The sequence below is a fragment of the Bidens hawaiensis genome, unplaced genomic scaffold (assembly GCF_021521415.1).
Source record: "Bidens hawaiensis isolate Kalapana, Puna unplaced genomic scaffold, B.hawaiensis_p1.1 tig00026395_1, whole genome shotgun sequence".
NCBI lineage: Eukaryota > Viridiplantae > Streptophyta > Magnoliopsida > Asterales > Asteraceae > Bidens > Bidens hawaiensis.
In genome coordinates this window covers 257532-270081 of record NW_027494246.1, presented here as the reverse complement: position 1 = coordinate 270081, position 12550 = coordinate 257532, and the positions used below count along the sequence as shown (strand labels likewise).

At 29.9% G+C, this 12550-nt stretch overlaps 1 protein-coding gene across 1 annotated transcript; it reads right to left on the bottom strand.

Moving 5' to 3' along the window:
• Nucleotides 1–8045: 8045 nt before the first annotated feature.
• LOC143573369 (tubulin beta-1 chain-like) lies at nt 8046–10282 on the bottom strand. Its single transcript, XM_077058266.1, has 3 exons — nt 9630–10282; nt 8981–9250; nt 8046–8890 (listed from the first exon to the last, which is right to left on the bottom strand). The coding sequence occupies exons 1-3, from the start codon at nt 10021–10023 to the stop codon at nt 8220–8222; spliced, it is 1335 nt and encodes a 444-aa protein (XP_076914381.1). The 5' UTR covers nt 10024–10282; the 3' UTR covers nt 8046–8219.
• Between the last annotated feature and the right edge of the window lie 2268 nt (nt 10283–12550).

Genomic DNA, 12550 nt, shown 5'->3' with positions numbered 1-12550 from the left:
ATGATGTTTTAGGGCTTTTGATATGAAGAAAGATGTGCGTCGATTGGCATAAACTTATCTCGAAACAATATAGATTTGATTATTTTATATTTATGACTAATATGTAAAATTAATGTATTTGCTCATTTCAGTTGAGAAATACGTACCGTTTTAATTATTTTTAAGTTTGCAAATAAATATGTATAAGTTTGGATGTGACCATTGTATATTAAATTACTAGAAGCGGGATTCGCGCGATACCGCGAGTTTGAAACAAGCCTTGATAATCACGTGACACTTATGAGTGTTTATGGTTCAGTAAGATGTGAAACACGAGCCAAACACGATACGATTTTAAGTGGTTTAACACGACACAAATGAGTATATGGGCTAAGTTAATTAAGATTAAAATTAATAATGTCACAAAATATGAAATTTATTTTATTTTAGAGAATAGTGTACATATGTGAAATGATTTATCAAGCCAATTAATTTGAGGTTAAAAATTGAATTATTATGTGTTACGGTTAAAAACAACATGTTACTATTTTTATATTAAATTATAAATGTGAAAACGTAATGTGATTCTCGAAGTTTATTGAGCACTCTAAGTTGGCTTGTGTTGGTGGGCTTGTTTTTATCTTTGTGAGAAAAAGTAAGCAGACATTGAATGCTTTTAACCACATTTTGTATTATGATTGCATATTTAGGTTGTACATTAATGTTTCATTGACTTGTACATTATAATCGATAACTCGGTATTGTATTATACCATTTTTACTTTGATGCAACTATGATGTTATAATAATAGTTAACCCTCCCACAATAACAGAAATTGCATGTGTACTATTACATCTTATTAATTCTATAATAACCAATTTCAACATTATTAATACCATCAAAATTTTGTAGATGACTTTATATAGTGGCCTTTGCTGTGGAAAATATAAAACAATAATAGTTGTTGGTTTGGAACGTGAACAAAAATTACCATTTCTTATTCATCATATTATTACTACTATGGTTTTACTATAATACTTATGCATTCCTTGTGGCACAACAAACACAAAGGTCTTGTAGACAACCTGATGCTCCAATAGGATACGGTGAAGGAACAATATCAAAACACTTATTCGCACAAGAAATGTCCGTGCAATCATGTGCTCCAAACTGATAAATGAAAGGAACTGATCCAAAAGCTGTGTGTAAAAATACAATAATTAGACTAAGGATATCGTAATAAGAAGATATTACTGAATAAAAAAAATCACCTCTACGGGTGCAATATTCTTGAGGGGCTTCCCCGGTGATCTGATTCAAAAGAAGCATGGAAAACAACACAAAACACAGTAACTTCATCCCCATTAAGTGTTTGTTTCTAGTTGACCTTGATCTAGATTGGAGAAGCGGAAAATGAAAGAAGGTTTGGTGATGTTGATCTAGGGAGGTGGGCGATCAATAGATGTGAAATGTAAATGAAAGAAGGTTTGGTGATGTTGGTATAATAGCAACCTATTTATAACACATTGTATTTACTAACATTCCATTGTGTTACATAAATGCTTCTTATATTGTTGTACTAGGTTAGTTACCCGTGTAACACACGTATTAGAATAAGTAATTTTTCTTAAGTAATAACATTATGTGAAATACAAAAAAAATGTATCAAATATATAAAGATATATTATACAGTAAAAAATTACACATTACGTAATTTGGAAATAAAAAGATGTTAGAAAATTCATAAATCATAAATTATTTCTTTGTTATTTTCTATATCAAAACTTAGCTGTAAATGGAAACTTTTTTAAACCAACTCGTAGACCAAAACTCATTATAATCTTAAACTGTTTTGACATTAACAATGTTTAATACTTTAATCGGTTAAATAAACCCACCCGTTTCGTATTGGTTACTTATAAAAATCTAATATTAATAACTAATGCAATGCACTTTATATTAAACTAATTAACATATTTATGATGGTATTAATTCTTTTTAATTAGGTGGAATTATGAAAAATGGAAAATGAAATATTAAAAAGAGAAATGTAGTTAATACGAGAGAGATAAGGGAAAATTTTTGTAAGGATCAACATAGTAAATATGAGAGAGATGAGGGAAAACTATTGGACTAAAACCGTAGATTTTGACAAACCATAGGGACGAAAACCGCCTTTCACTCAATAATAATAGATTGAAAAGAAAAAAATATAAAACTATTAATAAGAAAGAGAAATATATATATATATATATATATACATGAGAGAAATGAGAAAATTTTGTAAATATCACTCATGTGTAATGGCATATGGCATTGAGACCCGTGTAAAACACGAGTTAGAATAAATAAATTTGTTTAGATAATAACACAATGTAAATATGTTCAAATGATATAAAGATATAATATATGGTAGAATAAATTACATATTACACAATATGAAAAAAAAAAGTTGTTGAAAATTCACAAATCAATATTTTTTGTATACCATATTTGTAATTTTAACCTACATATCAAAATTAGTAGTTTCGTTTTGTTTTTTATTTCAACTTTAGATAATGAAACACATAACCTACCATGCGTTAAAACATGTTGTCTCAAAAACAAATCAAAGCATTTGTAGTGACTGATTTTGACTTTTATTAATCTTCATTATAACACAAAAATAAAAATTTCTTTATTTGAAATTAGTTATTTTATCTAAATCAACGTGAGAATTTGTTAATTATAAAAGCTTAATATTAATAACTAATACAATATATTTATATAAAACTAAATAATATATCTATATTTGTATTAAATTTTTAAATTAAAAAAAGGATTATAAGAAAGAGAAAATAATTAATTAAGAAGGAAAAAAAAGTTAAATATAAAACTATTAATAAAAAGGGAAATGTATTTAATAAGAGATAAAGGTGGGAAAATTTTATAAGAATGTATCTTGTGTGATGCCACGTGGCTTTGAGAAACTTTCTTTATTATATAGTATAGATTACAATATTTGTAATTTTAACCCACATATCAAAATTAGTAGTTTTGTTTTGTTTTTTATTTCAACTTTAGATAATGAAACACATAACCTACCATGTATTAAAACATGTTGTCTTAAAAACAAATCAAAGCATTTATAGTGACTGACTTTAGCTTTTATTAATCTTCATTGCAACACAAACATAAAAATTTCTTTAGTTGAAATTAATTATTTTATCTCAATCAACGTGAGAACTTGTTATTTATAAAAGCTTAATATTAATAACTAATACAACATATTTATATAAAATTAAATAATATATATATGTTTATATTAAAACTTTAAATTAAAAATGATTATAAGAAAGAGAAAATAATGATTAAGAAGGGAAAAAAAGTTAAATATAAAACTATTAATAAAAAAGGAAAATGTATTTAATAAAAGAGAGATGTGAGAAAATTTTGTAAGAAGATATCTTGTGTGATATCATGTGGCATTAAGAACCTTTATTTATTATATAGAATAGATTACAATATTTGTAATTTTAACCTACATATCAAAACTAGTAGTTTCGTTTTGTTTTTTTATTTCAACTTTAAATAATGAAACACATAACCTATCACGCGTTAAAACATGTTGTCTCAAAAACAAATCAAAACATTTATAGTGACTGACTTTAGCTTTTATTAATCTTCATTGCAACACAAACATAAAAATTTCTTTATTTGAAATTAATTATTTTATCTAAATTAACGTGAAAATTTGTTATTTATAAAATCTTAATATTAATAACTTATACAACATATTTATATAAAACTAAATAAAAGATCTATGTTTGTATTAAATTTTTAAATTAAAAAATGATTATAAGAAAGAGAAAATAATTGATTAAGAAGGAAAAAAAAGTTAAATATAAAACTATTAATAAAAAGGGAAATGTATTTAATAAGAGAGAGAGGTGGGGAAATTTTATAAGAATGTATCTCGTGTGATGTCATGTGACATTAAGAACCTTTGTTTATTATATAGTATAGATTACAATATTTGTAATTTTAACCTACATATCAAAATTAGTAGTTTCGTTTTGTTTTTTATTTCAACTTTAGATAATGAAACACATAACCTACCATGCGTTAAAACATGTCGTCTCAAAAACAAATCAAAGCATTTGTAGTGACTGATTTTAGCCTTTATTAATCTTCATTGCAACACAAACATAAAAATTTCTTTATTTGAAATTAATTATTTTATCTAAATCAACGTGAGAATTTGTTATTTATAAAATCTTAATATTAATAACTTATACAACATATTTATATAAAACTAAATAATATATCTATGTTTGTATTAAAATTTTAAATTAAAATATGATTATAAGAAAGAGAAAATAATTGATTAAGAAGGAAAAAAAAAGTTAAATATAAAACTATTAATAAAAAGGGAAATCTATTTAATAAGAGAAAGAGGTGGGAAAATTTTATAAGAATGTATCTTGTGTGATGTCATGTGGCATTAAGAACCTTTATTTATTATATAGTATAGATTACAATATTTGTAATTTTAACCTACATACCAAAATTAGTAGTTTTGTTTTGTTTTTTATTTCAACTTTAGATAATGAAACACATAACCTACCATGCGTTAAAACATGTTGTCTTAAAAACATATCAAAGCATTTATAGTGACTGACTTTAGCTTTTATTAATTTTCATTGCAACACAAACATAAAAATTTCTTTATTTGAATAATTATTTTATCTAAATCAACGTGAGAATTTGTTATTTATAAAATCTTAATATTAATAACTTATACAACATATTTATATAAAAACTAAATAATATATCTATGTTTGTATTAAAATTTTAAATTAAAAAATGACTATAAGAAAGAGAAAATAATTGATTAAGAAGGAAAAAAAGTTATATATAAAACTATTAATAAAAAGGGAAATGTATTTAATAAGAGAGAGATGTGTGAAAATTTTATAAAAATGTATCTTGTGTGATGCCATGTGGCATTAAGAACCTTTATTTATTATATAGAATAGATTACAATATTTGTAATTTTAACCAAATATCAAAATGAGTAGTTTTGTTTTGTTTTTTATTTTAACTTTAGATAATGAAACACATAACCTACCAATGCATTAAAACATGTTGTCTTAAAAACAAATCAAAGCATTTATAGTGACTGATTTTAGCTTTTATTAATCTTCATTGCAACACAAACATAAAAATTTCTTTATTTGAAATTAATTATTTTATTTAAATCAACGTGAGAATTTGTTATTTATAAAATCTTAATATTAATAACTTATACAACATATTTATATAAAACTAAATAATATATCTATGTTTGTATTAAAATTTTAAATTAAAATATGATTATAAGAAAGAGAAAATAATTGATTAAGAAGGAAAAAAAAAGTTAAATATAAAACTATTAATAAAAAGGGAAATCTATTTAATAAGAGAGAGAGGTGGAAAAATTTTATAAGAATATATCTTATGTGATGTCATGTGGCATTAAGAACCTTTATTTATCATATAGTTTAGATGTAACTTAAATACATTTAATGTTACACATAAATGCTAAGGGGAACGGGGGTGGTGCGTGATGTGCATTCAAACACCGCCGCCCCGCTCATCGCGCGTGATGAGAGGGTTAGCGTGATAGCCATCACTTTGTGAGGTTCGAGAAGATGACCGTTGGGAGGGGATTTATGACCGTTTAGGGTGTGGGGGGGGGGGGGTTAATAAAAAATATATTTTACCTATATAAATAAATTTAATCTTGTTTTACTATTTATTATATAAAATAAAAAAAATAATTCATCACACCACACCACCACCCAAATTGGATGTTACAAGTGATGGTTTTGGACCTCCCCTCCCCCCTAAATCAAGGTGAAAGGAAATATTTATATAACCAAACTAGTGTTCAACCCGGTGCGTTACGCCGGACATGCTGAATATGTTCAAGTACCTGTCGTATTGCAGCGGTGCAATAATATGATTTTGATTGGTACCGTAATTAAACCAAAAAACTAAATTTGTAGAAATATAAACATTAACATGTAAAAAATAAAAAAAAAACTTAAAAACAACATTTATTTGATTATGTTTGTTACGGTACGGACCACACAACATTGTTGAAGCACAAGCGTTAAAACACATAAAATAAATTCTTCAAATTAACATATAAAAAATTAATATTTATATGTATTTAAAACAAAGTGTATTCGGTTGGTAAAACCCGAACATTGGTAAAACCGAGCGTTGCGGCAGTGAGTTAACGCAAATTCGGTTGGTTTCGGTTACATTTTTATGGTACCGAAACTAACAAAAGGTCGGTAAAATCTGAACGTTGTCGGTACCGGGAGGTGAGTCAGTAAAACCCTAGCGTTGGCGATCCCAGACGTCGTGGCGGTTAGTCGACGCGAATTTGGTCGGTCTCAGTCACGTTCGTTACGGCATCAGAACTTTGGACCTTAATCTTTACCCATATATTTCTTTTAATTTTAATTGTAAACTAACTTCCCACCAACGATTTTCCAACAGTCATAACTTTTTCATACGTTAATATATATATATATATTTTTAAATTACACAATAAAAATGAGCATTTTATTGTCTTTAATTTGGGTATGGTATTGCTATAACTTTTCAAACAAAAAAATTAACATTTTACGTATTAATGTTCACAATTCGGTTTTAACAGTTTCTAAGTTATACCGTGAGCAAAACCGTTCGTTCGATTTTTTGTTACTGAGAACCGAAACACCACTGTTGAAACTTTAAACTAAATCGTTACTAATGGTTTGGTTTCACGCATTGAGCTTCAATAATAAGTGCACCGTCCGGTCCGGTCCGGTCTGATTTTGTCTCCGCCGGTTCAGATTACTATGATTTTTGTTACCCACCGCATCGCGCGGGCACTCGTCTAGTTAATTTCAATGTAAAGGCTATATAAAGCCTAGTATTGCATCTTGATGATTATTAATGGAAATATGATTTAGATATGAATCAAGTCTGTTGGGGAAAATTTTCTCTGGTTTCTTCTATTTTGTTGAAATACCACAGTGATACACATCAGTTAGAACTAACTATAGCCGAGTTGCTTTGTTTGTTGATAACATTAGAGAATCTTTAAAGATTTATTTGCCCACTTTATAAACAAGTTTCTTGAAACACCCAATGGTTTGTTTTGGTTTCATGGTTAGTAGCAGCTGGACCTTGGTGAGAGATATATGATAAGGTTAAAATCATCATATATTGATTAAATACACAAGAATAATGACACTTTAGTATTGTATATAAATGAACCATTAGGCTTTTGTGTGTGCATCATTTAAAGGTATATAAATGAACCATTAGGCTTTTGTGTGTATATATAAATGAACCATTAGTCCAAAAGCATACGAGTCTAACCCGTAGTAAAAGATTTCACTCACTCTCTCCACATCACGCTCTCCCATCCTATCTCCTTTGCATTGGCCAAGAATCTCCTCACGGGAGAGATGATCTGGCTGGCAAAGTTTTTTTACCTATATGCATCATTGACCTTACAATATTTGGATTCCTTCACATAATGTCACAAATACACGTCTTTATCTTTTATTTTTTTAAAAGGCACACGACTATTTATTTTTCTTTTAAAGTTACACGGTTATGAATTATGATTATTGTAAACCTTTTTGTAAAACAATTTTTAGTACATAAACCTTTCTAATATTTCAGTTTAATTTTTTTGCTATGTACTTACTTTTTAATGTCTACTAGTTTCACTTTTGAAACTGTCACATTTCGGAATGAGTTGTTGCTTGATGCATAGTTGATACACAAACTCTGGTACGGCACACTTCTGAAAATTCATTGACCATTGCAAGGACCTTCTGTGTTGAGGTTGGGATGTCATATATCGTACTTCCGTAGCTGATGATGAATTTCATCTCTTTGTTCATTAGTTTTTTTCAGTCATGTGATTCATTCCAAGAGTATGACGATCACAGTATGAACATGTTAGAATGTCACATAATCCATATGTGAATTTGCAAGATATCACTCTAACTAATTATTAATATAACTGTGTGAAGCTAAAAAACACATAAAACCATTATTTGAAATAAAAAATGATATGCAAGAGAATTCAAAACATCAAGAACAAGTTGCAGGCCAAACAAACATCATGCATCAAAATCCTTCCATTTCCCTTTGCCAGAGACTGACAATTGGGACTTGTCCACAACTAAACTAATAACAAAAACCATCTACTCACCAACCTCTTCATCCTCATAGTATTCCCCCTCTTCATCAGCAGTTGCATCCTGGTACTGCTGGTACTCCGACACCAAGTCATTCATGTTGCTCTCCGCCTCAGTAAACTCCATCTCGTCCATCCCTTCCCCCGTGTACCAATGCAAGAAAGCCTTCCTTCTAAACATAGCTGTAAACTGCTCACTCACACGCCTAAACATCTCCTGAATGGAAGTTGAATTCCCAATAAACGTCGACGCCATTTTCAGACCAGTTGGCGGGATGTCACAAACAGTTGACTTCACATTGTTTGGAATCCATTCAACAAAGTAAGACGAGTTCTTGTTCTGGACATTCATCATCTGTTCGTCCACTTCCTTGGTGCTCATCTTCCCTCTGAACATTGCAGACGCAGTCAAGTACCGACCGTGCCTTGGATCAGCAGCACACATCATGTTCTTGGCATCCCACATTTGCTGAGTCAGTTCAGGAACTGTCAGGGCTCGGTACTGCTGCGACCCACGAGATGTCAGCGGAGCAAATCCCACCATGAAGAAATGGAGCCGAGGGAACGGAATTAAGTTCACTGCTAGCTTTCTTAAATCAGAGTTAAGCTGACCCGGGAACCGAAGGCAGCAAGTGACACCAGACATTGTTGCAGATATCAAGTGGTTCAGATCTCCAACTGGTCAACACAAAGTCAAAATCAATCAAGGATTTTAATTAAATGCAAATTGTTCAACAGAATTACAAATTTGGGGTAAAATAATCTTACAGCTTGGAGTGGTGAGCTTGAGAGTCCTAAAGCAAATATCATACAGAGCTTCATTATCAAGAACCATGCACTCGTCGGCATTTTCGACCAGTTGATGAACCGACAACGTGGCATTGTAAGGCTCGACAACCGTATCAGACACTTTCGGGGACGGGAAAACAGAGAAAGTCAACATGGTTCGATCCGGGTACTCTTCCCTGATCTTCGAAATCAAAAGAGTACCCATTCCGGATCCCGTTCCACCTCCTAAAGAATGACAAACCTGAAACCCTGCATGTACAAAAATAAAATCAGTAACCAAAACCCTAACCGATACAATTTACAATCATCACCAAATGCGTCAAACTTCTAATTAAAGCAGCGTAAAACTTAAATCATAACTAAAACCCACAAATTATAACTAAAGCAGCATAGATCTATAACAAGAACTGGGATATCCAAAACCCTAAAGCAAACAAGGTGTTCAACGAAATGTCTAAAAGAAAAAACAAAAATGAAATCAAGATTAAAACCCACACAAATTACAATCATCACCAGATGTGTCAAATTTATAACTAAAGCAACATAGATCTGCAATTCTATATCAATAATTAATATGTCCAAACCCTAAAGCAGATAAGGTGTTCGACGAAATGTCAAAAACAAATACCTTGAAGACAATCACAATTCTCAGCCTCCTTCCTGACAACATCAAGAACTGAATCAATCAACTCAGCACCTTCAGTGTAATGACCCTTAGCCCAATTGTTTCCAGCACCCGACTGACCGAAAACAAAGTTATCGGGTCGAAAGATCTGACCGTAAGGACCCGATCGGATACTGTCCATGGTACCAGGCTCAAGATCCATGAGCACAGCCCTTGGAACATACCTCCCGCAACTAGCTTCATTGTAATAGACATTGATCCTGTCCAATTGAAGATCAGAATCACCGTTGTAGCGGCCGGTGGAATCGATGCCGTGTTCGGCGCAAACGACTTCCCAGAACTTGGCACCGATCTGGTTGCCGCATTGGCCGCCTTGAACATGAAGGATTTCACGCATGTTTGGTTGAGTAAAGATGAAAATGAATTGATTGAATTAGGGTTTGATGGAGAGTGAAAAAGTGAGTGGTGGGGCGGAGGAGCGTTGATTGGTGTGGTTTTATACAGGTGAAGAGGTAAGGGTATGATGGTAAATTGTTGGGTGAAGTTAAAATTTTGAATTACAAAGCGGGATTTTGAATGAGGTTGAGATGTAACGGTCAACTTTATTGGAATTCGTGGGCCAGTTAGAATTAGAATTACCCGGTGTACGCGGTTAAACTCTTTAACATTGTTAAAAAAATGTTACGTTCCTTTTCTTTGGAAATTTGGTTTATGTTTATGATAGAATAATAGAGTTTTAACTAGGTTATATACCCGTGTATTACACGAGTGAAAACAAAAATCAAATTTTAAACTACAAGATATTTTTTGCTATGTTAGTTGATGCCATAACTTGATTTATAATTGCAAACATTATTCAAATTAAAACATAATAGTGAAAGGCATATGGTTAAAAAATCTTGCATTACATAGTAGATTATTTACAAACGTAATTTCTAATTTTAAAACATATTCTTTATAAACTGCTAAATATATTCTTATAAACCATATTTGTTGTTTTGTATATCGAATATGGAAGAGACGACAATGGGGTTTGTTTAGAAACGATTGAAAGTAACAGTTGTGAATATATAACGTATATAAAGTATTGAACCCGATAAATCATTTTAGCATACCTTGTAAAGAAATCATGATGAAATTAGGTTTCTAAATGAAAGAGGTGATTTTTTCTAATCTGTTGTTTGAACTATTATAGTAGGAAGAAATTCTACAAATTGATGTTACATATTAAATGTTTATTCAAATATTCATAAACCATGATTAAAAAAGTATATTAAAATGCTGATAAACAGTGACCAACAAAATTTTCAACTTCTATCTTTAAAACCAACAATATGGTACAAACTATTCAGTACAAACTAAAACAATAGAACAAAAATCAAACTGAAACGGAACAAAATTGAAAAAACTATAACCAAAACCAAAAACCGATATATAAAACAAATTCCAAAGTAATCAAAACCAAAAGAAAACCAAAAAACTAAAATAACTAAACCAAACCGAAACTTCCTCAAATTGATCTTATATATTAAATGTTTATTCAAATACTAGCTTTTAAACTCTTGTAATACACGTGATTTGCCAAATAACTGAAATTTAGATATTTAATAATTTAGGGGTTTTTGTTTTAGTTTTATAGATTAATTTTAATATTATTACACACACTTCAAATGTTATATATTTAAATTTTACATTCTTAAAAATTAAAATAATGATTTAAGATGACATAAAATCATATATTGGTGATTATCGAAACATATTAAAGATTTTTATATGATCAATACGAATGTAAGTTAAATAATGTTTTATGAATTATAAAATTATAAATATTGTATTTATTCAACGAATTTTGAAGTAACTATTATACGATAATAGTTCGTAAATTATTGCTTAACTAATTTAATACTTCACTTTTTGAATTAAACATTGTTATATATATTGAACTAGATTGAGGCCCGTGTGTCACACGGGTAATTGATGAAAATTTTAAACTTTAATCATTAACTGAATTACAGTCAACAAAATGATCATATATTGTTAATACAGTTACAATTTATATGAAAATTACAAAAATTACATAACTAAGATAACACAAATATGTTACAAATAAGTAGTCACTCCGTCACATTAAAAGCGTCATGGTTTGAAAAATACGAAGTATGGGTGTTCTTCGGGTTCGTTTTTCGGGTTTCGGGCCGGGTTCTTCGGGTTTCAAAGTTTTAAATCTTGACCCGAAACCCAACCCGAATATTTCACGGGTTTTTCGGGTTCGGGTAATTCAGGTTCAGGTTTTTTCGGGTTGGGTTAATCGGGTTTCGAGTATCCTAGAAAACAAAACTAAAAAATTTAAATACTACAATGCTAAAATTATAATAACATATGATTCTTTGCCCGTAACTCAAATAATCAAATAATAAACCAACATAACTTGATAAAACAATTCAAAAGAAGAGTAAAAACTAACTCGAATCATAATCGTCTTTAATCGGACGTGATTTAGTTGCTCAATTACGATTACTATTAGTAATACACTGAAAACATAAATTAACAATAACCAATCGATTTATAATAGTTGTAATGACAATAGTCAATTAGGACTGGATTCTAATAACTTTAGTGGCTATGACTAAGTCATTATACCTAAAAATGTATTTAATTTTAAAACTAAAAGTTTATTCGGGTTGACCTAAAACTTATAAATCGATCTCGAGAGCCAACCCGAATTACTTCGGTTCCGGTTCGGGTTAGTCTTTTCTCGGGTTCGGGTTTTTTGGGTCTGGTTAGTTCGGGTTCGGGTGCGAGTTTTCTCGGGTTAGGTTTCGGGTTTCAGGTAAAAGTGACAGCCCTAACACAAAGTTTAAGGTAGATTGAATGATTACTTTTCTTGCTTACCAAATGACACTAATACCCTTAGAAATTGGGTC

Coding starts and splice junctions, on each gene's coding strand:
- LOC143573369 (XM_077058266.1), bottom strand. CDS start 10,023: ATGCGTGAAATCCTTCATGTTCAAGGCGGCCAATGCGGCAACCAGATC. Junction 9,251..9,629: donor GAATTGTGATTGTCTTCAAG/GTATTTGTTTTT, acceptor TTGTACATGCAG/GGTTTCAGGTTTGTCATTCT. Junction 8,891..8,980: donor CAAGCTCACCACTCCAAGCT/GTAAGATTATTT, acceptor TGTGTTGACCAG/TTGGAGATCTGAACCACTTG.